This window comes from Folsomia candida, unplaced genomic scaffold (assembly GCF_002217175.1).
Source record: "Folsomia candida strain VU population unplaced genomic scaffold, ASM221717v1 Fcan01_Sc006, whole genome shotgun sequence".
NCBI lineage: Eukaryota > Metazoa > Arthropoda > Collembola > Entomobryomorpha > Isotomidae > Folsomia > Folsomia candida.
The window spans coordinates 7,038,368-7,065,787 of NW_019091198.1; the positions used below are offsets into that span (position 1 = coordinate 7,038,368).

At 39.3% G+C, this 27,420-nt stretch overlaps 3 protein-coding genes across 4 annotated transcripts in view; 1 reads left to right on the forward strand and 2 right to left on the reverse strand.

The window, feature by feature from the left end:
* Nucleotides 1-357: 357 nt before the first annotated feature.
* On the reverse strand, nt 358-19,152 carry LOC110851005 (glutamate [NMDA] receptor subunit 1). 2 transcript variants are annotated; one of them, XM_035852928.1, is made up of 21 exons: nt 18,323-19,149; nt 18,103-18,225; nt 17,867-17,995; nt 17,686-17,732; nt 17,466-17,607; nt 17,290-17,396; nt 17,041-17,214; nt 16,834-16,947; nt 16,605-16,752; nt 16,318-16,528; nt 16,053-16,190; nt 15,847-15,968; nt 15,639-15,668; nt 15,325-15,559; nt 14,941-15,089; nt 14,805-14,848; nt 14,615-14,728; nt 11,451-11,623; nt 9,341-9,490; nt 8,583-8,704; nt 358-1,392 (listed from the first exon to the last, which is right to left on the reverse strand). In XM_035852928.1, exons 1-21 carry the CDS (start codon nt 18,518-18,520, stop codon nt 1,264-1,266), a joined length of 2,799 nt encoding a protein of 932 aa, XP_035708821.1. In that variant the 5' UTR covers nt 18,521-19,149; the 3' UTR covers nt 358-1,263. The 2 variants fall into 2 exon arrangements, with proteins under 2 accessions (XP_035708821.1, XP_035708820.1); XM_035852927.1 differs by having other exon boundaries at nt 17,290-17,607; nt 18,323-19,152.
* A 3,324-nt stretch (nt 19,153-22,476) lies between these two features.
* LOC110851006 (glutamate receptor ionotropic, kainate 2) lies at nt 22,477-25,526 on the forward strand. The gene is made up of 10 exons (XM_022098631.2): nt 22,477-22,775; nt 22,851-22,990; nt 23,061-23,252; nt 23,368-23,526; nt 23,692-23,875; nt 23,968-24,188; nt 24,266-24,371; nt 24,462-24,651; nt 24,732-24,946; nt 25,031-25,526. Exons 1-10 carry the CDS (start codon nt 22,697-22,699, stop codon nt 25,270-25,272), a joined length of 1,728 nt encoding a protein of 575 aa, XP_021954323.1. The 5' UTR covers nt 22,477-22,696; the 3' UTR covers nt 25,273-25,526.
* A 1,116-nt stretch (nt 25,527-26,642) lies between these two features.
* LOC110851009 (paired box protein Pax-6) overlaps nt 26,643-27,420 on the reverse strand; it is a 32,364-nt gene continuing 31,586 nt past the window's right edge. The window contains exon 7 of the transcript XR_004835149.1: nt 26,643-27,303. The gene's annotated coding sequence lies outside the window, so the exon portion shown is untranslated. The remainder of the gene's footprint in view (nt 27,304-27,420) is intronic.

The following is a 27,420-nucleotide window of genomic DNA, read 5'->3' on the forward strand; positions in this document are numbered from 1 at the left end:
AAAGGTAACGACAGCCACAAAGAAACCTTATCCACTTTTCCCCACTACGACGTCAACCGTCGTCTCAACTCGTCGTCTGGCCCTTCTGTTCGTGGTGCAAGTCAAGAATTGGGCGAGATTTTTTGACCTCACATTCCCTCATTTTTTCCCCTCTAAACTCTCCACCAGAATTCCCTTTATTGCAGCAGACAGACATAAATACGCCACCAAAGTCGACATTTTCCTCTCTTTGTTTCTCCATTCATTGCAGATTGCTGGTGGTTTTGGTGCAAAGGTTACGAGACGACGGTATGCTTCGCGATTACCGAGGAGAAAGTGGTATGCATTTGAAATGAATGTTTTCACAAGTCAGACACAATTACTCTTCTCAACCGTCGCTTACAAGTAAGTATTAATCTTACACCAGCAGCGACTGTACAGATTGCATATTTATTTATTAAACTTTTCTGTTAATCAAAAACTGGAATACAAAGCTTTGGTGCGTCTACGCAATTGCAAACTTTACAAGATTATTTAGTAATCCTGCAACATTAATATTTTTGAGTTATTATTTTATGTTTTTCGAGTCAAAAGTGTAGAATTTTTATTTTTTATGCACTACATATTATATCCCTGCACTGTCAGGGAGGAGTTTGTATGTTGACGACGACAACGACGACGCTAACGAGTGAGTAGTGTGATGAGTTATGAATGTACTTATTATACGAGTTTTGTAACAATCGGAGGATTACATTATTATGGTTCTTCTTCCACAAATTTGTCATGAACAACATTATTATTTCAGTTCATTCAACAACAACAACAACAAGAACAACAACAACACCTACAAGTCTACCTACATACATTTATGTAACAACAATACATTAAAACATGACACATTTATTGTTGCCTGACAATATTTAGTAGTAAAAGTGTACGTACCGTGTCCAACTATCTCTCTACTTATCTATATTTGCATATACCCTCATCGGCAGTTCTGACTCTTCCGACTTCAATTTAACCTGGCTAGTATTCAGCACCGTTAAAAGTAGAATTGTAATAAATTATGTTTCTTTCTCAGAGCACCATCGACTTGCACTTTTTCATCTTCCGGTTGAAACTGAAATTTTGAATACCGTTACCGTCACAATGAACAAAAGTTCCATTTTTTCACTGTTTCTCGGTTTGAAACAACTTGTCCCGTCATCAGAGAGGTAGTACTTCAGTGAAAATGCTGCTGGGGACGGACATCCCGTCAGTAAAGGAAGAGTTAAGAGAAACTTGTTAAACGAAAATTGTGTTTGCCTTTGATGCGATGGGTGACCTTTGCCTCACATCCAGTCCTGGCGTCCAAAACGGTGGTGGTCCGTTCTCTTTGAAGCGACGTTCAAGGCTTCGATCTAGCTTCCGTTGCTGAAAAAGGGAAACGTGTTGCACAATAAGAGTACGTAAAGCTGTTTGAGTATGCATTTCAAAAAGTGTCAATAAAAATGTCAATCATTGAGCGCATAACTTTGGGCCATTTTTTCCTCTTCTTCTTCTTCTTTTGAGAGGAAGAAACATAACCCCAACGAGGACAATTCCTTCATGCGACCCTTAAAACGATATGGAATTGTGGGAAGGGAAGAAAGGATGGGAACCCATCCGGTCTGAGTATGAGGGGTATGGACATGACGGGAGAAAAGGTGAGAAAATGGAGGTGGAGAAAATGACTGACGGAAGCCATAATCATTCTCATGCCTTTCATGGAAAGTGGCAAGTTAATGGGGCGAGAGAGTGAAATGAGTGACAGTTTTGTGGGATTTGACTGGAAGAGCAATTTAAGTTTCCACCGGAAAGGTGAAACGGAATTAAATTCTGATTGGAAGAAAAAGAAGAGGTGGAAAGTGAAAGTGAAGGAGAGGAACCAAAAATGAGTAATTATCATTCAAACCTCGTGTGCTAATCAAGAGGAAAAAGACGTATAAAAAGTTGTAGTTGAGTTGACTCTGAAAACCACATTCAACAAAACCCCACCACCATCACTACCACCTCTCATTTCCATGCATCCTACTTTTTACGACCGCCTACGTAATTTATCTCGTACATATATTTGGAAGTCGTCGTCGTTCCCTTCCCACGGATTTTAAAATTGGCCCAACAGAAAGTTTGAACTCGTGCTGCACCGTGTGTTGGGTAAAAATAGAATATTTAGAAAACTGCATCATGCATGAATTTTGCAGGATGACAGAAGAAGAGGATGGATTTGGTAGATATTCCCTTTCACTGGACTTTCACTCGAGGAGTGAGCGAGTGATACGTACATGACGCAGGAGGGGATGAAACCACGTAGCCAAAGCAGGCAGTCAGACATATGTACATATTTATGTGCATGTGATATATCAGGAGAAATAATCGGTAACGTATATTAACCCGAAAGCTGAAGGCAGAGCTATTTATTTCTGGGCCGAAAAAAGAGTAACTAACGAAGAGTGGGAATAATAATCCCAGCCCCACTTCTCTGCCCCTCTCCGTCGTCACTACAATGGAAAAGTTATCTCATGCAAAATTAAAATTCGTGTATGAACTGTGAGCTGTTTGAATTTTGGAGGAGGAGGAGAAAGTTGCTCGCTGGTCTGACAATTTGTGCCGAGGAGAGAAAGGGAGCACTCTGCGATGAATATATTAAAATAAAAAGGAGCCGGTGAAATGCCTACAAACCAAGCAACCCACCTCCGACCGATGCCTCCCTGCTGCCAGGACATAAGAATAAGGAATAAGAGTAGTGAGATGCACAGTAGTGGTGAGCAAGCAAACGTATGAAATTAAAGTAGACTCCCCAGCTATTACTTATTTACCGTTATCTTTACACACAAACTCAATACATTAGTTTGGCACTTGAGCATTGTGCATAATTCGCCGAGTTATTTAAGGTTGAAGGTGAAAAAATTGCATATTTTCTGAGAAAGTCAATGACCTAACCACTCCGCCTTCTCACAACCACCCTCGCACTCACCACTTCCTCGCTTGCTTTTTTTCCTGTTTTCATTCTCTCTGTAAAATTTCATATTAATTTACATGCCTACTCAAAATTGGAGAGGTTATGTCAGATAACAGATTAATCGAATCCATTGCGTATTTTAAAAGTATATAACAAATTATTAAAATTGGATAAGAACTGGCGGAGAAATTTTACAGATAGAGTGAAAACAGGAAAAGAAAAGAGTAGGAATTATAGGAATCGACAAACACATCCATCGTGTGTTTTAAAAAAATCGAAATGTCGTTGTCAAAAGTTAGACGACGTGACCCCAGTGATTCAGAGGATCAAGAATTTCTGAAAATCAAGTTTCAACGAGACATGTACAAAAAGTTGCTGGAAAACATTTTTGCGAAATGTGACAGCAACGTCACAATCAGACCTTCAGAAATCAATAAGCATCGCAATGTGGTAATTTCCAGTGATCTTTTATATTGTATTGTGTCATGGGATGATTTTGACCTTTGTAGATGGAGTTTTACGAAAAATCAACGGATCTGGAAGAGATTACGCCAGAGAATTCCATAAAAGAAAACAACATCGACACTACTATTGAAGCTGAGATACGGGCTAGATGGAAGGACAAATCCATTACGAACAAGTGTCCTGCATGCGCTAAAACGTTTAAGGCACCTTCAAATGTCATACAACATTACCAAGCATGCCATGGTACAAAGAGGTGGCTTTGCAAGATTTGCAATAAAGGATTCAGGGACGAAAAGTCAGCAAAAGATCATGTCCAATCTGATCATTTATGTATGTCCGTGCATTTCATTAAGTAATTGTTGCGACATTTCATTAATATTTATTCATGTTTTAGTTGACAAGCCCTACAAGTGTGATATTTGTGACATGCACTTCACTATTCCTTGGAATCGAGATAGACACCAAAATGCCGACCACATTTTCCTTACCAGTGGTGATGACATTTATGTCAGACAGGCTGGAATGAAGAAAATTACAATCCGAAAATGGTCCCCATCAGACAAATTAGGTAAAAATAAAAGTAATGACATGCCTCAATATTTTGCATGTATTTAACCTTATTTATACTTTTCCTCTCCAGGTGTGCTCACTCAACTTTACCTTATTATTTGGACGAAGGAAGGAAAAATAAAGTCAATCTCGATAGATTACACATCATCTGGAGATGTTACTGTGGCTGCTGATGTACTACGTTCTATGAACTTGAATAACATTAATTCAGAAACTACGCTTGGATGTTCCTACACGGAACTTTTAAGATCAGAGGAAGATGGGGGAAAAGGGTGGGACTTTGACCCAAAGAAAGCAATTCCACTTGAGATATATGGATACGACGACTCTGTTGGTCATGATTTAAAATACGCCATGCGACGATGGACTGAAGCAGAATGTGTATTCAAAGGACAGAAAAGTGAACTGCGTCTGATAAATTGCGAAGACGGACTGAGGGCTAAATTCGAAATGAGTTTTTCCAAGATGACCACAGCCACGGTCAACTTTCTCAATGAGCTAGGCTGGCTGAGTGAGCCAGGGAAGAGAAAGGGTGAGGAAGATCCACAACCAACAAAAAAATCAAAAACGGAGAGGGTTGAGGATTAGTAGATGGAAATTATTATACAATATATTTTATTTCTTATATATATATTTCATATATATTTATATTTCATTTCTTCTCATTTCAACAATATTTGGTTAAGATGGTTTTGTTAGTGGAGTGTGATTTTGTTATTAAAAATGAAGGAACTTATTTACCGGATGACTGACTTCACTAAACTTCATTAACTTTGACTTTTTCTCCCTTGTTCCCTTTAATCCGACCGTGAGCAAAAAGTTTACCTGATCTTGCACTACGACGACGACGACGGCTGCTGGTGGTGGTGGTGGTGTTGGTCCAACTGGTAAACTAAGGAGGCACATACACACGTATGCACCCGACCGATACACCCACCCACCTATTTACCAGTACAGTCGTGAATGCTATGATGTTCAGTACCATTACAGACATTACGGACGGCCGGCTGCCATACGCTACGATCTAATTCTGCCACACAGCACAGATACAGCTAAACACTATCGACGCAATCACTTGCCGTCGTATAAATGCACCCGTACTGCCATTTATGTCAAGTACATAAAAAGCTTCACTTTGCTCTTTCTCCGTGTGTGCGGAAAAATCCTTCCCCTCCTTCCTTTGAAAAAATCATTAAATTCGCCATCACTTTACTCTCTCCTGTTTCTACTTTCGAGCTTTGCATGCGGATATAAGTACCAACCCACCCACCAACATTTCAAGTCGTGTTGGATGGAAGAGAAGGTTGTGCCTCTTGATTTTGGGATTAAAGGCAGCTTTCCACTTTTGACATTGGACGACGACGACGACGACGAATTCAAGACGACGAACGACGGTGGAAAGTTTTGTGTGAAACTATTCTTGTGTTTCTCACAATTCAAATTTCCAGAAGATGAGGGCTGGCTGGAGAGTACCTCACCTCCAAACCATGCACCTATAGAAGCAGCCTCTGGTTTTCTCGTTCATTATTATGCATTAACATAATCATCTCCACTCTGGATTCCAGTCAGCTCCGACTTCCCATTGTACTTGCACTTTCACCTCCAACTTACTCTCCAGCTTCACACATTCTTCTACTTTCCCCAACATTCTTGCAAAATATAGCTCTGTCACAATAGAATTCGTACAATACATAATGCTACTACCACCACTAAAATACATCCACCACTGCTCAAATGTCCATGTACTACACGAATAGAAAACAGGACAAAGGTATTGTACAATTCTTTAGCGTCTTAATTTTAAATTACGGTGCGTCAATGTGATTCACTTATTCTCCTTCAAAAAATGCATGGAACGGCTCGTGCAGATATGTGCATATATCTAAAATAGAAGGTTTAGCATATGAAATATAACGTGAAATGCCTCTCTCTCTCTCGTAGACCAGCAATTAATCACGCCATTATACTATTTCCTTAATCATCCAAACTATGCAATCCTATTATTACTTGAGTGACCCTAAATAATGACACTTTTACGACCTCCTAAAGCGTCAGGATGTGCCGGATGGTGTATCAATTATTTTTGGAGTAGCGGCCGCATTGTTTCACGAAATTAATGAAATGAATATCGTCGAGCTTTCATCAAAAGGAGAAGACTTGACTTGGCTCATGTTGACTGACTGATCCAGATGATACAGTGCAGGGGACTGACAAACAACAGCAGACACTGCATATTTGTCAAGTTTTCTTTACAAGAAATTAATGAAATTCCTTACTTTTCATAATGATGATTCTTGCTCTTGCGAAAATAGAAAACTATTGCTCGAATGTACAAAGCAGTGTACTCTGCAGCATTCATATTCCTATCCATTGTTTGTACTCTGTAATCCGATCATACTAATAAATAAATATATGTATGTACACCTATAATGCTCAAGAAGAAAGTTGTTGTAATTTGCTACTTTTTGTTACTTGGAAAGTTTGATCAAGTTTCCGTGCCCAGTTCACCAATTGGTAATTGAAGCAGCCTGCACTACATATCACATGTTATTTACTTGACTTAGCTTGTTTCCAATTTTCATAGATCACTGGCCTAATTGAGTTACCTTTCCTGTGAGGAGAATCCGAAGCGCAAGGAAAAGTCTTTTGGACGACCTTCACTCCTTCTAAACAAATTCCACCCTCGCCGGGCAACTTTTATGGACTCATCGAAGCCAATAAAATTTGAGTGGTAAAGTTTTCAAGATTTGTATTCCAAAGGTGCAGTTTTGCCTGTCCATGGACATGATCAGAATTAAATGACACGAGTCCATACCAAACCGGCAAGTTTACCGATTTACCAAAAGCCAAAATAGCGTCTATAGGAAGTTGTAATGGTATTCATTCATTGCACTTCAAATTTTTAAAATGAAGACATTGTTGGCTCAGGGAAGGAGTTTTCCTTACTCTGCTTCCGTATTCCGTGCTTATTGCTTCATATTCGAACAGCTAGCTCACTTTGAAAATCACCTTGTGCAGCCCAATTCCGACGCCTTACACCTACCCGAAAGATAACCTTATTACGGAGAAGGTATGTACGGCAGGGACCTTGCCGCAAGGTGGAACTGCTTCCTTGGCTGGTTTGGAATACTAAATTTCCCAATTCAAGTAATCAGTCTTTGTCATTAGTCTTCAATTGGAGTAGAATTGCTAGGATTAAAATGGGCTCAAAGTTGACTTAACCATACATTTCAAGTGTTTTTGTACAACCTGACTTTTGCTAGTTGCTCTACTTTCCCGTTTTCGTACTTGAGACGAGTCATGGAGATACTTGAGAGCTTGGCCATTTTAAACAACACTACTTTACGGTTACTGGGCCAGAGAGATAGATAGAGAGACGAACAATTACTTCACATTTCCAACACCCTGCTACTGTTATACTTTTGTGGACGAGATATTGCATGCGGATGTAATAAATTCATAAGTTGTATTCAAACCAAAGTACCTATGCAGTAAATGTTGGCATGCTACAAAATATATGTATGTGCATAACTACACTGTTGGGTTCCTTCCAACATCAAATTAGATTTTGCCCAAATGAAGAAGAGCAGAGGGATTTTCGCATTTTCAATTCCTTCCATGTTTTGAATCCCAATTATGTGAAGATAAATTTATGACCTGTTTTCCATCCACTTAATTCTTAGACATCATAGTGCACAGACTAGTTTTATGTATGCCGCGGATGAATCAAGTGGTGCAACAACCAATGTTGCTTATATAATAAGACTCTTAACTCAATTAACTCTAAAGAGGTCGGAATAGTCACGGTATGCGGTATTATGTATTATGTACGTTCTGGATGCAGTGAATGATACACGTTGCATCCAACTCTACTTTCCTGGCTATTTAGGAAATGAATCCATACATCTTAATCTTATAGTTCTCATATTTCCCGTCTTTTCTAGGATATTTATTGTAAGTGCAACTCAATCACAATTCCACACCCTACATGAATACACGTACATGTATCAATTTTCTTATCAGCAGAACTAATAAATGAAGTATATTTGCAAATGTAGTGCAGAATAGAGGGAAGTTAAAAAAGATCACACAAAACAATCCAAAAAAAGACTGCATTTTATGTAATTAAAGTATTCATGCAGTAAAAGTAGCCCTAAACTCATCTATTTGTACGTAATTGTTTGAACAAGAAGAGAGAAAGAACTACAGATGAAACGGTAGAAAGATGAAAGATAGCTGTTTGCAGGTAGTCTCGCATACGTAATTCGCTACATTACGTACGTATCAACCTATTTTCATAATTGACCTTTTATAACATAATGGGGGAAGGATTACCCAGATTTTTTAGGCTTCCCTTTCATCTCCACAACTTCAAAAGCGGAGAGATGAAATTACTCATCAAAAAATAATTCCATTTCAACTCATTCGTGCTTTCACTCACAACATGAGCTTTTGTTGGTGCATTTTGTGAAGGAGGAGGTGATGATAATGGACAAGGATATTAATTGACTAAGAAGATAAGCTAAGCACACATAAGAACTAAACACTGTAACTTATTACAACATTATTATTATGTATTGTAACTCACCCTGCAGGTATTTCGCCATTTTTCTGCAGCATGCCTGGCAATTTCCAACTGACGTTGCCTCTTCAATTGATGTTTCTTGTAGAAGATTTCAATGAGAATGAGCACCAACCCTCCCAGGATTCCTGTCAACATTTGTAGACTTTTAATTCTTTCTCATCCATGTAATATAAAGTTTGCAGTCCAAAAATAGAGTACACTCGAGTACATCGTGTGTAGGAGAGAGTAAATTGAGAATGGGATTTATGGCAGGTTGGTTGATCTTGGCTGTCTCCTCACATACAAACAGTGACAGAGGAGATGGAAAGTAATGAGGTAGCGTTTAGTTCAAAACTGTTACGACGTCAGCTTAAGTAAAGAAGAGGGTTGTGACAAATCCCTCTGATGGGACTCAGAAGCATGGACTAATTTTAGTGCGATAAGAATGAAAGGAAAGAGTTATGATAATTGTCCATTCGGACGACGACGATGACGACCAGCGTTGCTCAAGCAGAAAAAACCTCATTTACACTCGGCCCATTCTTTGTGATTGCGCAAAGGACTGTGAGAAACGCCATCCCATCAAAAGTGTGTACTATTATGGTTGCTATAATGGAGGAGCGTGTGCTTGAGGGGAATTTTCTAAAATTATCGTGTCCACACATTGACCACTGCACTTTCGCCGTTGGAGGAATTACCAAGGCGACTTTGATGCCAAGAAATGGGCCATTTCCTCGCCTAACGTTTTGAGTGTCTTGAGGAAGTAAAAACGGTACACATACCGGCAGCAATGAGGTAGAAAGCATCATGCATATTTTCCAGGCCCAGTGTTGTGGGGATTTTCTCCTCCGTCTGACATATCTTGGATCGCTCACTTGTAATCAATTCCGGATTTATGATCCATTTCTTGTCCAGTTCCTCCATAAATCCACCTATTTCGGGGAGAAACATTATATGTAATTGACAATATAATTGCCTCGTTCAACATCTTTGATGGCGGCCTAAATGGCTGTCAACACGCGTCACTACTCCCAAAGAAAGGCGCGTCCGATTAGTAAAGTCAGTAAATTAGAATCTAATTTATTCTGGAATTTTGGACCATTGGATAACCCGTATTATAAAAGTTTGTAGCCAATTTGGTTTCAATCTGCCTCATTTTATAAGCAATTTGTCCAGAGCTGTTAAATTTCTTGCTATTAATCTAATTGTTTTCCTATCTATTGGGACATAAATACCTACAATAGTTCGTTTTTATTGATTCTGGGCAATTTGAATTATAATTTACTGACTTTACTAAAAGCACGCGCCTTATTCAAGCCTTTTACAGCACTGAAGTTTATTTGTGTACTTTTCGAGGATGTGAGCGTTTGTTGCCGTCCATAGGGCAGGATAAAAATTTTATGTTCAATCAAATTTAATGTACAACTGTTTGATCTAAAGACTTCCTATGGGCCGTATATACTCAAAAAGTGGGGTCATCATGCGTGAGTGTGGGTAATGGTTTTGTGATTTCATTGTTGACGTATTTCCTATTACTCGAGACACTAATGTCCGAATGTCGCAATACAAATATTTACAAAAATTCATGAAATTACAAAATTATACGATTCAAAAATGTCATAGGACCTCACTTTGAGAAATAAAACACGGAAAATTGCAACCTACATATACCTACATCCACGCTAAATTCGCAGCATATAAATTGTGACCATGCTGTTCAAATCGCATTTCAATTCAATGGAAAGTTTGCTGCTTGAACGCGGACGTCTCCTTGCTTTGGCTGAAGATAAATTGATGCCATTTATCCTCACGGCATAAAGGAGCCAGTGTTTTGTGCTGTTGCTCGTATGGACCGACAGACAGAGCAATTCGACCAGCAGTTCAAGACATGTTCTCCTATCGAGGAACATTTACGGCAAAAGATTGCATAGTTTCAGTCCGTCAGTCAGCCATCGCCTATCCTATAATTTCCTCTGACCGTATAAATTGTAGACATCGTTCGGACCTCTTGTTTCCGATGACGACGACCAATTTACAACATGTGCCATTACTCCCTACCCATGTCCCTGTCCCTGTGGAGCTATTAATGAGGTTTAGATGTATTGCAGCAATATTCCGATAAATGAGATTGTGATCTTGTAGTAGTAGAAATCCGGGAGTGAAAGTGGAAATGAGCGAACTTGGACATGCCTGGTTGATCAGACGCCAAATGAATCTCTCTGCCTCGTTCTCTTGCATGTTAACGAATTATGCCAACATTTCTATCTGTCCGACTACCTGCTGTGTTTGGGTGTAACATGCAGGTCGTTGGGTTCGTATTGAGCTATGCCTACACGTATTTATTCGATGTAGCAAATATGCAGCAGAGAGTTGTTGCCTTGTTGTGCCAGGAGAATTGAGCAAAACCGCATACCAAGGAAAAACCACAGCTTACTACTGCTACCAATAAAGATGAAGTTTCTTGAACAATTTTCACCCTGATATACATACAATCAGAGACTGTGTGAAAGAAGAGCATGCAGAATTGTGGGGCGAAGCTCAACTAAATTGCATGGTTGTGGATGTGTTTTTTAACAATCTATACGATTTCTTGCTAGTGCGATTTCTGGACAGTTGGTGGAATTATGTGAGCTTAGCAGTCTGCCACGGTTTATGTTTTTACTGCTTAGAATTCCGAACGCGGGGTATAAAAACAGCCCCCATTGGGATTACATTTTCGCTTAAATAAAATGTGTGCGTGGACTCGCTGCCATCATCCTTTTGTGAAAAAGGCCATTGTAAAAGGAGGACAACGACCAAACTATGTCGAGTTTCTGATGATGATGATGCGTTATTATTCACAAATCAAATTTTGCTATAATTTCGTGCACACAAAAGAGAGATGGATATTACTTTCACTTAATTCCAGAATGGCCAGAGTGACGTCATTAGCCCAGGGTGAACCCTTTTGAAGCCCGATGGCATATCCGGACCGTCCGAATAGTTCACCGGAAGTCATCAAATCGCAATTTTGAGCTGCTTCATATTGTAATCTTGAGCTATCCCAGATGAAAGCGTCCAGTGTGCTGGAATGAAAAATGAATAAAATTCCTTATATAAAGTACGATCAATCAAAAAACAATTTCCAATTTTTCCAGGAAGCAGGATACTTCAAGCTTTCTCTTTTTCGTCACAATAAATAAATGATGTTCATCAATTGCTACACGATATCAGCATTTTTCCATATTTTTTAAAACACCCAAACGGCGAAGCTGGTCTGATACCACACACAGATACCGCATTACCACAAGCATAATGTCATTTTAATTTACATAATTTGTCACTTCGTAAGTTTCACAGGCCCCACACTTGGTTTAGGTTTGTTGGTATGTGGTGGTGTTTAAAAGCAGGAATTTGCGAGTAAAATCAAATGATAACGATAAATATGGCTAATGTGCAGCATGAATATGAAAATTTCATCGAACCGACGGACCGCAACAAATGGTGCCTTTCACTCGGCCAAATCCGCAGTGGAGTACAATTATTACTTTTCTACCCAATTTTACTGGTCACTTGAACAAGTTTTAGAATGTCCCAAATGCCAGTAAATTGCAACACGTGCGGTGGACACAGTTTGCAGAATTTCAATTCATAACAACTTTCCTTACTCGTATGTAAATATATGCAGAAGAACCCTGAATAATTTTTTACTTAAAAATTCTACTCTAACATGGAATTTCCCGCAGCAAATCGTTAGCTAATTCTGAAATTTGTCTTGGACTTTTTTCTTAAAACTGTTATGGTAAACTTGCAACATTATGTGCAACATTGTGTCTGAAAGTAGTACAGCAGTTGTCATTCCACGATACGATACCACCATCGTATGGTCGTCGCACACAACTGGAACGTTGTGGTTCGGTTGATGATCATCCCGAGGAAAATTGGTCATTTCTGCTTTTGTTTGCCTTGCCTATGCAAAGCGTGAGTGAACTCATAAAAATTTCATTAGCGAGAACAGAAGAACATGGATGGAGCACACCAATCTCGCCTAGTGATAAGTGCACCGTCGAATTTTTCATGTGACTATGAACGTTAAGCACATCTTCATTTATTTATGTCGCCGCATCATATCCCACTTTGTGGACTTTGAATTGCCTCGATCCCTGTAGATGCAGTGCGCAGCCAGAGCAGATGTGGTACTTAGGGAAATCTGCAACAATACATTTTCCCATCATAACAGACGCTCGGCCGTGGTGTGGCGTATGCATGCTGATTTAGGAAGCCTTGGCTGTACTTCGTATGTACTTGTGCTGGAAGCGAAAGTGGAATTCTTCCCTAGTTTCTTATTACTCAAGAAGAAGCGAAAGGCATTGTTTAAACGTTTCAGACTTATCTCATCCCGCTGAAACAAAGAAACAAATGACTGGGCCTGCTCCCCATACAGAAATAACTTGACTTGGCATTCTAAATTATTAAGCGAATACATGGCCGAGATTTTTCACAAGTGTCACGGAAATTTTATCTCCAGAAGACTGTATATCTATTCTTCTTAAAAACCAACAACGCCACCCCGCCACAACGCAATTCTGTCGTATTTATTGCGAAAAGTAACAACAATGCTGCAAAAAGTTTGGGTCAGTCAACATATGAATAGAACTATCCCACCCAAGTTGAGAAGGAGGATAAGCCCAGTGAACGATTAATCGTACCGTTTTGTCTAAATGATTATATTTCCCATCAGTAGTAAACTTGTGCAGACTGTAAATATCTACTTTCTCCCAGGGCTAAACAATTGGTCTGACTACGGAGCCCAAATCATACCAAATTGTATAAGAAGAGGAGGACAAGGAGGTAGTATTGTGATTAATGCATCATTCAAAACGAGGTCCTGATTCAGTAGTAAACGAATATATGTACCCAGTGTGGGTGGAGTACAAACATGATTTACAGTAAATATGTAGGTTGGGTATAAAGGAGCGTCGTTTGACAGTGAGGGCAGCAACTCGGGCTGTACACACGTAGCAAACAAAGCGCCAGTGAGAGTGAGATGCCACCCGTGGTCATGACTGCATTGTGTCTGATCTAGATGAGAAGGTGCTGAGAAAGCAGAATGGAGAAAGTACAGGATCGTACATAAGCACGCTGGGAATCATTTAAGTGGGAAATCATGCTTTATCAACAAAACTCAAGTCCACTTGCGCCACTGAGCCGTGAATGGGATCGTGAACAAGATATGAAAACAAAACAAACTGTGGTAATGAGATATGATGAGAATGAGACGTCGTCTACACCACCATTATCAGTCCTTCCTCCCCTATGCGTGCACATTCTTCGCTGTTTGCGCTTTCACTTTCGCGATGAAAGGAACTGGACGCCTAATTCCAACTTGCTCAACAGCCAACAACTCTTTGATATCCTTGCCATAGGAAATTAGCAAACTCGTTGAAAATGCTGTGTATCTGACTTTGTGTGGGTCGGTGGCGGAGTATCGACAAGGGGTAAAAAAATTAACCATCATGCGAACATGCTACGTACATGATATTTTTAATTATTTTGCATGCTATCTGCGCATATGATCTGCATATATAATTGATGCGAGCACGCTTTCCGGTTTAATCAGGGTTCATTCGCAATTGGATATTATGATGAGCAGTTGTGACCAAGAAGGAGGACGAACGACTAACTGCATGGCATGATTTGAAGACGAGAAGCAGTTAATAAATCGAAATTGGAATCTACAATAGCAATCAGGATACGATTGCATCATCACTCACTTTATGTGAGAGAGAGGGAAATGGCAATTAATCAGGTTGATGTGCACTAATAATAATATGGTGTCCCAAAGTAAGACGTAAACTTTGCATCACCAGACTGACTGAGAGTAAGCCAACCGACCGAATTGTACGTAGGAGTGGGTTGATTGCCACACAGACCGTACATAAAACCAGACAAGATGCGATGATTCGATTGAATCAAGTCAGCGTTTCATAGCTCAATATCTTAATTTGCGAACATGTTTTACTTACGTCACACCATGTCACCACGACTGCTCTCTGGAAAATTAAATATTCACTCACCTAGCTTTCACAGCATCGATTGCTTCTTGAGCCGTGTCGTAGTTGCGGCGTTCCATGACACGATACATGTTGGACAGTTCCACTTGACGCCGAAAATACATGTCAACGGCAGATCTGTCCGGGCACAAGAGGAGGAAAGGTTATATAGGCAGTGAAGTTTAACGAGAGAAGAACATAAATAGGTGCCTACCCCTTGACAGTCGAGTAGTTGATATTATCTGCCGGGTTCCTCAACTGTACATAATGTCAAGAGACATTCCCATCATTAATTATCCCGTAATCCTAATGAGCGGACACACACAAGGGTATAAAACAGTGATACGTACCCTGTTGTCATGAATCCCCGAGAAAATTGTTTTCGGTCGGTCCAACACGAGGAAAGCAGCCAAGTTGGCAGTGTACGACGCCACAATTATCATTGCAAAACCTGCCCATACAATCCCCAGGACGCGCGCTGCAAAGCTGCGAGGAGTTCCTACGTATCCAGAGAAAATATATGCATGAAAAACAATCAAGCACAAGCAGCCTCACTTTGAGTGAAACGGATTTGAATACTCAAACACTCGGGAATAATAATAAGTATTATATTATCCTGCGAGACAATGCATCAGCACCAACATGACTGTTTTTGATGGATAAACTTAATCATCTCGATGCGATGATTAAATAACTACGACCGTGTTCGTGAGAGTACATATAATTTTATGTACCTTCGCCAATCCCACTGTTCAAGAGGACTCCCCACGCGAACCAAATGGCTGACGAAAGGTTGAGAGCATCCTCCTCAGTGCCCTCCATATTCGCCAAACGATACCGACCAAACGGAGAGAATCGGTCCAGGAGGTAGAGGGCCAGAGCCACGACGTGGACTGAAACCATCACCAGAATCCAGAGGGATCCTCGGAAAGGCTGGAGAAAAGAGCCGAATGTGGGCTTCTTCTCTTTCTGCGAGGCAACGTTACTTGATTATTTTCAGTAATTGTATGCCAATTTTGACACATATTCAAAGGTATTTATGACTTACTCTCTTTACTAAAATAGTGATTCCTTGATACTGAAAAAACAAATAACAGGACAGTTTTACGTTTAAAAATGTTATAAATGAATTTCACTCGAAATAGATTATGAAGAAGTTAGGAATTTTGAGGTGGTGTGTTATGATTTGAAGAGGGGAAAGCAGCTTGATCGAGTTATTTTCGGTGGATAATATTAAGTAAAAACTGTATGATTACCTTGAAAGGTTTGCTAAATTCTATTACTTGTGCTCTTTCTGGGTTAATTGTAAGAGGTGCAACAATCATATCCGCTCTTTCCGTTACCAGCTCGCCAATGAGCCCGGTCCACTCTTTCTTTGCTACAAAATATTGTTTTTATTATAACCTTAGTAAGAAAATTTGGAATATTAATTTCCTTAAAAATGTGTCCTCGAATTTCCAACCTGTATCATTCTTTTGAACGCAACTGCCAAACTGCCCGTCTGGTGAAAGTGCAAGGGACGCAGTAAAGTTCATCTTTAACTTCAACTGCTTTAAAAGATCGATGCAGTAGCCTCTGCAGCAGTACATCACAGGGTAATCTGTTGAGTAACATACACAAAAATATACCATTGACGTCATTCAAACTAAACAGTGTTGTAATGCATATGTAAACACGTGCAAAAAAATATTCAAAATACCGCACAAATATTCGTGTCGAATAATTACCGGTTTCTGTTGTATTGAAATGTGGACAAGGCTCCTCGTCACTGCGACAATCGGTGTAGGACTCAACCCGTCGCACGAAGACGAATGGCGTTTCTTCTATTGTCAGAACCTGAAGATGTGTTGGAATCATAAATCCCACAGGCTTGGAGTGTGCACCTCCAGGCCACACAATGGCACTATCGTTTATTTTGAGGTCCATTTGTTTCTTTCCCTGAGCAATGACAATTTCCAATGACACACTAAAAACCAAGTCTGGTTTTGCTACAATATTTGCATCTCGAACTTACTGAAGAGTAGAAATATTGTCCAACTCTCGCCACCTTTCCTCCGGGATGGACATTCATTACGTGGTATTCTGCATTCATACGGTCTCCACTCTCGTCAAACGCGACTTTCCCCGTCTCTCCGTTGAGAAATTCTTGTTTCTTGATGTATCTAAACATAATTTTTCACTTGTTAAAAATGGAAATCTTCGGCATGTTTCAAGTTTCTTTTCATGAAGACTTATTGACGCACTCGAAGAGCATCTTCCCAGTTTCCCAGGTGGTCCCTGACGTATTGCATTCTCTTGGAGCTTCATGAATCGCTTCATTTTTGTCCATCTCTTTAAGCGATACAGCTAACACTCTTCTACGCGATTAAATATACAAGTAATTTAGTATCATTTGACTTTAAAAAACAAAAACAATTAGCATTATAATTTTCGTGGCTAAATTAGCTTACAAACTATCCATGATGTGAGCCGTCTCATTGCCAGCGTTCACCAATTTGAGGCCAATTGAACCTTGAGGAATAAATGGAGATTCGAGTAATTGTTCTGTTAGGAACCACACATGTCCTGGATCGGTTAAAGAGAGTGACGATGCTGCATCAAATATTTCATGAGCATCTTCGTTGCTGTATTGTGATAAAAAAGCTTAAACATGTGTAGCAAGGACATTATAATATGACTGTATTTATCAACAACGGTACCTTGCATAGAGGAGGTAGACCCTGGCTTGGGCGTTGCGAAGCTCTGTGAGCTTTGCTTTATAATTATCACTGCGACTTCCAGGCTCCAACTCAATCACCATCTCAATCTGTAGATAATTCAATATTTTCATATAAGGTTCACTATTTTTACGAAAATTTCCAATAGGTTTGTGTACTTTAATTTCAATGTCGTCTTCAAGATTCTGAGCATTTGTCTGAAAGCGTCCCAGGATAGATCGCCCATCGGTGTCGGAAGAATGGAGAAAGATAACTTTTTCGTAGTGAAAGTGCTTCAACATCTCCACCCAAACGTCCGCCCTGGAGCAAAAAAAGACAGCAATAAATTAATACAAGTAAAAAACATATATGGTTTTACTTAAAATGAAGTAAACTTACTGGTGCGAGTATGGAGGGACGGTTCGTAGGAACGAAACGTGGATATTCTGTTAAAAATGCAAATAGTTGAACATCTTTAGAAATTGTTAAAATATCGAAGTTGACACTTTGCATGCACCGAATTTTTTTCCAAAGTGTAAATACCATGCATATTTACCACTAAAAAATCTTATTGACTTACCTTATCTGAGAAAGCCGAGTCCCTGGATGAGATTCCAATGACCGGTATGTGGTAAAATCCCGAAGTGTACGAGACGGCGGCTGGGGATAAGTCTACTTTAGGAGAATGAGACACGACAACTGCATATACCTAAAAATATGGATGAATTTTTTTAAGCTATGAATGCGATGCATTATTCAAGTCCAGCAATGAATCTAAAAGTCTAACTATACGAAATCTAAAAGAAATAACCTTACTTGTTGCTTAATAAGACCATCACAAACCCGTATGGCGGTACGAATAGGATTCGTTTCCATTTTTATAGAGGTAGCAACCAGGGTTTTCCCCCGTGGAACATATTGTTGATCGAAATTCAAAAGCTGAAAACAATCCATTTTGAAGTTAAAAATTGGAATGAAAATTGAGACTCTGCAAAGAATGAGCATATTTTTGTATGTAAAAGAATGACCAACCAACCTGAATAATGCTGGTAAAATTTGCAAGGGATTCTTCACTGGATAACACTCCACCAATTTGGTAGACATCTGGATTACTAAAGTTACTGTTATTGTGGTGATTATTGTGAAAGAGATTAGTTTCGCTGGCCACTCCGATGTAGAGGAGAAGAAATAACCAAAATATGAGAAGACAGTTTATTACTGAAAATCTCCTCATTTTATTCCGCCTCGCTTGTGAGGAGCCCCACAACGACCTTCCTTGCAACGCAATCTTTCAAACGTTACGAAATACTCAAAAAATCTAAGAATTCTGAAGAAGAATTTTTTGAAAATGTAATAATAAACGCGAAAAATGAGTTACTTTGGAACTTCTCATCCTTCCAACCCAACACACGCACGGACTGCTCCTCAGAAAAAAAAACTTTTATGTATCAATGTACAACTCCCAAAGGATGGATGATGGTCGCGAGGATTGGGAGATTGATCTGGGCGAAAGGTTGTTGGCTGGTGGTGTAAGTGAAATAAAATGATTGATGGGATTGGAAAAGAAAAAAATAAGGTGATTAGAAACGGACAGACGAGGAGGGTGGTTGGTTGGCTAAAGTGTTTTCCTCGATCAAATCACTACCACAGAAAGGAGAAAGTTTGCTGGTGGAAGGACGGAAAGTGTGAATGAGAAAATATTATGCCCTCGCCTCTGGTCCTTTATAAATAGATAAAGAGAGAGAGAGAGATGTAGGACCGGGTTGTGGTTGTGGTGGATAAAAGTGAGTAAAAATGTGATCACAATACATACAATGCTCATCACCAACCATCTCTCCAGATAGATATACACACACAGCAGATCTGCTGGAGAAGGTCGTGTGTCGTAAGCAAGAGAGTCGAGCGGAAGTTGTCGAAGAGTCGAATCCGTGGAGGTTCCAGCATCCCGTACGTGTGGGCATAGGAGGAAAGGACATTAGTTCATCTGTTGGTCTGCTGGCTGGCTGATGGTTGAGGCCCGAGCAGTCGGACCCTTGTTACACAGCAACTTTCTCTCTTTTTCCCCATCAAGATCCTTATTACTGAATACATATTGGTTGGTTCGGGACGACGGGAAAAGTTGCTGGTGGTTCTCTCTCGGATCTTCAGAAAGTTTTTGAATTGCTAGGCTCCCGTATAGCTAATGGGATAATGTTGCTGGCTGTGGGATAGAAACATAAAAGGACGTCATCCCAACCACCAAGGATTGGATAAAGAGAAAATGAGTTTATTTTCATTTCCGATCATGATCCTATCAGCTTCCTTCCTTGCCTAAATGTGCAAATGGTTCGTGGCCGTGGTGGATTTTCAGGCGCTTTCAAAGTTGCGAAAAATTCATCAAGACTCGGCCTTCCTTCAGAGCTGGTGGATCAATACTTATTTACTTACTTATGTCCACAGGGTTTGAAGAGGGGTTTGAATTTATTTCGAGTGGAGGATGGGAGTGACGACGAGTTTGTGATCTGATCTTCTTCTTCTTGGGTCTTTGTCTTGTTTCATATTCTTGTCTTATTTCGCGGTGCGGCGATACATTGTTTCGATGTTGACGAGTTTCTTCTTTGTTGGCCTTGCACCAAATTTCTGTCAAATGAAAGCTTCCAGTTTCCCCAGCTTTCACTTGGGTTGCAATTCCTTGTCTAATAGACAATAAAAGGATTCAAGTAAAAGGTTTTATTATGAAGAGAAGCTTTGTACAATTAATTGGAATATGGTTTGTGGGCGAATGTCATTATAAGAGAGCGAGTGTAGGATTGCATATGGAGGTACTTATCTCCGTGCAAAAAGAGTTTTCTGTTTCATGCTGACTGTCTTCACAACAACATTTTAATGATTTCGTGGAATTAATTTTCTTCGATTACCATTTTTATGGTCGCAAAGTAGAATTTGCATCGTAACAAAATTTCAAGGATAACACCATGGATAACCAAACAATTTTAGTATCAGAAACGGAATATATGTATAAATCAATTTAAATTATTATTTCCTGTAGTAATATTGCAAACCATAAGTGTGTATTTAGGTTACATATTATAGTGTCGTTGGGTTTAGTATGAATACTCTTCTCGAGTGTTGAAACAAAGAAAAGTTTTGCATACTGCGGTACAATTTTGCAAAAATTCTTCATACTCTTCGCCGATTTATAAAACGTGGATTCGCATTATCTCAAATTAGTTCGAGTAGGAGGACTTGTTTTTCTTATCAAAAGAAAAATGTATGCTATCCTTTTCATTTGCAAATAGTTCCTTCCTGTTAGCAGAATGGATATGATGAGACACGGAATAATTTATGGGTTATTGCCAAAGTTCGTGTCTCTCAGATAGCCACGTCAATAATACTTTGTTCTGCTGGTGCCACTATTTAACTGTCTTAAGCACTTCTTCTTCAAACTTCTTTTATCGATTTTTAGTATTGCTCTAATTCGACATTGAAGAACAAATTCGATAAACGCTTAAGGATGACGTTTGGGTTTCAATTCGTTCCAGAGCTACATTCTACTTATGTATGTATAGCCAATATCACGGAAGGTATGTTTATGCAAATATGCATACTGAATATGTAACTTATTTCTTGGATATGCCTGCTACGTAAATGATTGTGAAACATTTTCAATATATATTTAACCTCATCTCATATGCATGTGATATAATGTACGGATTTTACATTTGACATGAAAAAAATAATTAACTGACAAATAAATTATTGTTAGTGGGAGTACAGTAGAATTCATATGACGAAAACTTTTTAGAAAAATAAACCCCGAGAAGCATAATACGAATGCATACTTGGTAGAATGTGCCGCACCCTTGTCAAGGTAATTGTTTACATAAAATGTTGATTGTGCAATGAGAGGGCATATTTTTGCAATTCGCAATTCGGTGACTACACCTTTGCTAATTGAGTCCCCCTGGGCGTTGTCTATCTCAAGAAAGGTTGAAGCTGGATCAGACAGTGGCGAACTCATGCATACGTTTCATTTATGCCAGCCACTCATGCTAGAACTGCTGATGTATGTACTTCCGTTCCTTCAAAAATAATTTCGAATAATCAAAAGCGGCGTCAGAATTTTGAACAAGAGTAGAAACCATGCAAAAAGAGCGTTGATTTTACTTATCTAGAGGCCTGGCATTCCATCATATATGGTTTAAGCTAGCGTATACGTAGATTGACACCTTTATGCCAATTGCACAGGTTTTAAGAACAAATATGTGTGGACTATTTATATTAAATATTTCTGTCCTCAAATCAGCCAAACGTGCTTCAACACAATCATGCATCATGCGGTATTAAAGGCCCAATCAAGCTGAATATCAAATAGGCAAATGTTTGCTTCGCAATAAGAATATCGTGTCAAAAGGACGTAGGATAAAAGTGAAGATAAAAGAACGTCCAGCCGTCCATGAATTTTTATGACCAGAGTTTCATGGTGTCTTTTTTTGCTTGTTTGGTTTAACGGTTCTTGCGTACTGCCACTTTCAATTTTAAGCAAACCTTGGCCAACCTGCTGCAACATGGGTGTGTATATGCATAGGATAGTGGCCTTGTGTCATTAACAATAAGCTTTCTGTCCAGTCTAATAAAGGAGAAAGCTGCCTTTCTTCAAACCAACAATACACAAAAGCGATCGTCCCCGTTTTGTGGGCTGTGTAGGAATTATTATATTTTTCTATAACACCACCACACACGTAATCCCATCCAAACTGTAGTTAACCTCCGCCGACAAATGATAAGTAGGTAGTAGTAACAGTTAAGGAACAACGAAGCCGTGACGATTTGGGGCATGCATATGTCAGGCATCGAGAATGCAGTCCGTTCAAATTATGAACAAATCAATGAAAATCTGAACAGTTCAAGTTCAGAGATGATATGAACTCCAAATCAAATTAACTTCCGAACTGTTATCAGTGAAATTATTATTTTTATAAACTCATCACAATTTCGCCGAAGAAAATGATGATAAAACCCAGTTCTTGTTCGTTCCCACGTGCGGCCTTCTTTGTATCGGGGAAGACATAATGTCGGACTAAATGTCAAACAACAGCTATCGGGGGGAGAGGAAGGTGTCACAGTGTCGAGTGGTAAAACTTCTTACCACGGTTTGGTATATACACATCTTGGTATTATGTATCGTGGTGGTGAACTCATTCCCACTTTTTATTCAGTTGTGGCGTCGGTGTCCCCGAATCAAGACGGTATCTAATTCCCCACATATCTCAGTTTTTTACCATTACTGGCTAGAAAATCAGAATTCTTTCCTTCAGCCGTAGACCCGACTCAGGTTCTACGTGCATAAACTTTCCACCAGTTTGGTGCTTTTACCTCATGGAATTTATATTCGAAATTTGAGCACACAAGCTGATAAGGCGAAGGGAAAATGATTCCGTTTCTTTTAGCCATTGGGTGCCTTACAGGGTACCAGAAGAATTGCCCAAACCCTACCCCGGTTATGGATTGTAAGTATTTTCTGCAGTTTTAGATAGGTTTTCCCAAAGTTAATTCCTAAAAACTAATGCAAATCATATGAATAGACCAACTGAAGAGTATTTGGAGCCCTACAAATCCCTACGATGCGAAACAATATGAAAAGGGTTATTGGACCATGAATACCACTCATCGTGTCGATATGCGTAAGCTTATCGGGCAAAAAATCAGGGTGGCCATGGTCAATGTAAGTTGATGTGGTGTGGGGTTGTTAACTAAAGAATTGACTAAAGCCTTGTTTTCCGCTTACTTGTCAGGAAGCACCGTTCGTGGAAAAATTAATTTCTGCACAAAACGGTAGCTTTGAAGGAGTTGGTCGTACGATTCTTGGCGTTTTGAGGGAATTCCTTGGCATAAATTGGGAACTGGTGTTTCCCGACGACAACGAAGTTGGCTATGTGGGCGACGATGGTAAGCCCAGAGGGCTTATTAAAATGATACTGGAAGATGTAAGGCTAGACTGATTTACATAATATATAACTTGCATAGAATTTTCATGCGTCTACTAAAAAACTGGACCAGTTAACATAATTGCAATTCACCTTTGTCAAATTTGATAAATAGAAAGCAGACATAGCATTGACCTACATGAGTCAGATTCACACTCGAGTGGAGCATGTAGAATTTTCAAAACCTTTCGGTGAAGAACAATGGCACATAATGATGAGCAGACCACGGGAAACCACGGATGGAGACGGATTGGTTGCACCGTTTCAAACCGAGGTAAGACTTTACTTTTGAAATAGTAAAGAAATAATAAATCCATTGCGTCATATGCAACACGACCACATAAATTTTTAGATAACTTTCAGTCTTTGTCAGGCACAGCATGCAAAATTTAAATACAATTTTAATTGAAGTAACATGCAAATGTTCCAACTTGGTTAGGTTTGGTACTGTCTGATGGTGTCCTTACTATTAATGGGACCTTTGTGCTGGGGGTTGATCAAATTTCGATGCTACATGTGCAAAGGTCACCCAACACTGGCTGCCCCATCCACACTGGGCTCGTGCATCTGGTTTGTCTATGGAGCATTAATGAAGCAGGGATCTGTTCTCAAACCAATTGCTGGTGACTTATCCTTAACAAAAATATTACATTTTGCCACATTATCGTTGCACATAAATAGTTTAATTTCTTTAATCAATGAATCATACATACAGACTCGACAAGGATACTGTTTGCAACCTGGTGGATTTTTGTGACCATCTTGACGGCTTTCTACACTGCAAATCTGACAGCTTACCTCACTCTGTCAAAGGTCCCAATTCCCTACGATAATTTGGAGAAGATTGGGTACCGGTCGTATTGGATTGCGCGTAAGGGAGACACAATTGAATCTGTTGCAAAAGCAGGAACAACAAATAACAGAACACTGGGAAAGGTGCATTTATTACTTATTAGCGCTTATTAAAATGTTCCTCGATGTGCAATAATTTAATGACACTTATTACTTGGCAGACTGGATACTGGTGGCCCGAGTTTGAGAAGGTCAGGTTCAAGTACGAGTCTTATGGAGAATTTATGGACGACTACCCAAAAATGATTGAAATGGTTCGCCGAAAGAGTGAGTTCATATTTAAGAATAATTGATGATAAAATGGGATTTGGTCCTCTTTTTCCGCTTTCACGTGTCTGCCCATGTATGTTTTTACAGGGTATCTGCTGCTGGACGAAAAAAGTCGGATTGAACGGATAATCTACAAGGATTTCAGGGCACAATCTGAAATGAACACCCCGTTGTACAAACGGTGTGCATTCATCATGTCCCGAAAACCGATATTACGGGTACCATACGGATTCGCATTCCCTGTCAACTCAACATACCGACCTATCTTTGAACCCATGTAATTAAGTTTGCCATTTATTTATAAGTCTGTCACATGTCCGTTTTGTAAATGTTTTGTTCGTAAATAATTAATACTAGAATGGAGAAACTGACCAAAGCTGGACTATTTGACTACTGGAAACGAAAGGACTTGCCTGTGAGAGACCCTTGCTCCGCCGACTCTGACTTCAGGGAGAGACAGCTTCGAAATGGGGACTTGGCTTCAACCTATATTCTCTGCGGGTCTGGATACCTCCTTGCATTCGTCTCGTTCATATTTGAAGTGCTGTCAAAGTTGATATTCAACAGGAAACGTACGTCGTTTATTATTAAATTCCTCCGGTTTTATTCACGAGTGGTGTACATGTACGGGAATTCAATACTATTTTTGTTTGCAGTGCAAGGACAACTTGTACCGGCTGAGAAGCCGCTTGGATTTTACAAAGGAAATCTCTCAGTTTCTGGAGCTTCTACCTTCTTTGACACGGACAAATTTTTGAAGAACATAAACGGGCGAGACTACGTGGTCATGAAAACACCGGATGGAAGGACACGTCTTGTTCCAAAACAAGACGGTCTTCAGGCACTGCAACCGGTGTACAATCCCCCACCTCCAATTTCCTACGGGTACATGTCTTAAAGGTCCCAACTGGAAAATAAACCAACGACCCAACGGGATGAACATATTTCTAATCAGCATTTTTGCTTTGGCAATATTTCGTGCACCTTACAAAAATTATATCCTGTTGAACTAACAAATTATAGAGGCCCACGGGTAAGTATGTACCTGTTAGGGAAATCATATTATAAACATCATCACAATCAAATAAATGAACTGTATTTGTGTTAAACGTTTAAATAAATAAAGTTCACCTCACATTTATTTAATTAAAATGACAGTTTTTTAACAAAATTAATACAATCTACAGTATGCGATATGAATTTAACTATTCATATTGCCATAACTCTTCGCGTAATGCAAACTTCTCACGCCATTATATTAGAGAATAATTCGACCTCCATTACTTTACTTGGCAAGCAAAGCCAAGCATTTGTTCGAAAAAAAAAATTGGCAGTACGTACCAAGACGTAAACAATACATCGTACTTTTAAAGTTGAAGCGAGTTTGTTTTTAAGGCATGAATTTTAAACTTGCGTATCTGTAATTAGATTTCCTTCGAATTAGTCAATAATGTTATTAAGTCCAATGTCAAATGTGCATAAAGCTGCAGCCTTTGCATTTCTTTAATGCACAATTTTATTTCTGCATACATATATGTAACAAGGTTGTCTCATTGTTACACTTTTCGAGCATTTATGCATCTCTATTGTTAGCTCGTAAAACTGCATATCCTTTTTCGCAAACAAAGCAAGTCAAAATGAGGACCTCTTTCGTCGTGTTAGGATTTTTGGTAACTTTCGCGATATTACCTGAAAACCTGAAAGCGGAAAGCGTTGGGGGTAAGGGTATCATATCACTGTAAATAACGTGGTACAAAATTGTCACTAACAAGGCCCAATACGTCTTTACCTCATTGGTAACGATTTGCGACTTGTTAACTCGGTGAGTAAATTTTGTTATGCAAATCGGTACATCCCAATAAACCCGTACCACACAAATTTTGTTATCACGTTATTATACTGTTAAATATTATTGCAAACATTTCCACCTAATAAAATTAAATATAACTCTTTCCAGAAACTTTGACCGTTCCTGCTGAAGGCAACGTACTTGTTGAGGAACGCCAGGCTGGGTTGCCACGAGAGCGACTTTCACTTTTGGTGGGGCTGGCGCCAACACCCTGGCGGCGGACGAGAATGCAGCTGCTGCGGACCATACCAGTACATTCGCTGTTGCAACATGTGGTGTCCCAACTATGGCGGTCGCAAGAGAAGGAAAACACGATATGACAAATTACCAGATTTGTTGTGCTAATTTAATTTACATGAAATAAAAAATAATTACAAAGTACTAAAAACAAAAGTCTACGACTTGCCTTATACGCAAAGTTGTGGAAGACCGATACTGAACACAGTTTATTTGGATATCATATTACAATTATCTTGCATTTACGATCCAAGTCGAAAATATAAACCTTTTCCGTGAATATTTTGTGTTTAAATTTAAATAAATATAAACTTGTAATATTTGTAATATAAATGAGTGTTGGCCCCGAAATCGGCCGACAAGCGGACTACAATCCACTTTCTTATATCTATTCATTATAATTACTGACATAGTTTTAGATTGAATAACATACATAGCATTGAACTAATTAAACAAAACTGGAAATTTTAAGTTTTTAACTGACATTAATATATCGGAAAACAGCTACATGGAGCCAAAAATGTATAACTATTTATTAACAATTTAGAAGAGTAGATATCCTTTTGATGCATTCTCAGTCTGTTCACTCTGTTCCTTCCTCTTGCTTCTTCAATTCAGACCTTAGATTCTGAAGACAAGCTTCATGGACCGCAATTAAGTCGCGAATCTGTTGGTCGCACTCTTCTTTAAAATTGCGTTCTAATTGTTTTTTATCCTCAAGGCACTGCTTCCTTGCTTCCTCCAGTTGAGCCTCGCACACCCGCTTTGCAACACCTGATCCCTCCTTCAAGTAGTAATACTGATTCAACGACATCGAAATCAGCGGCCCACATGCAGTATTTCCTTAAAAATAGTAAACAAAATCAAAATCAGATTGTAGCAATTAATTTAGTACATAATGGTGGGTCAGTTTCATTGGAACTCCATTATATATTATATATTTTATTTTACAGTCAAAGC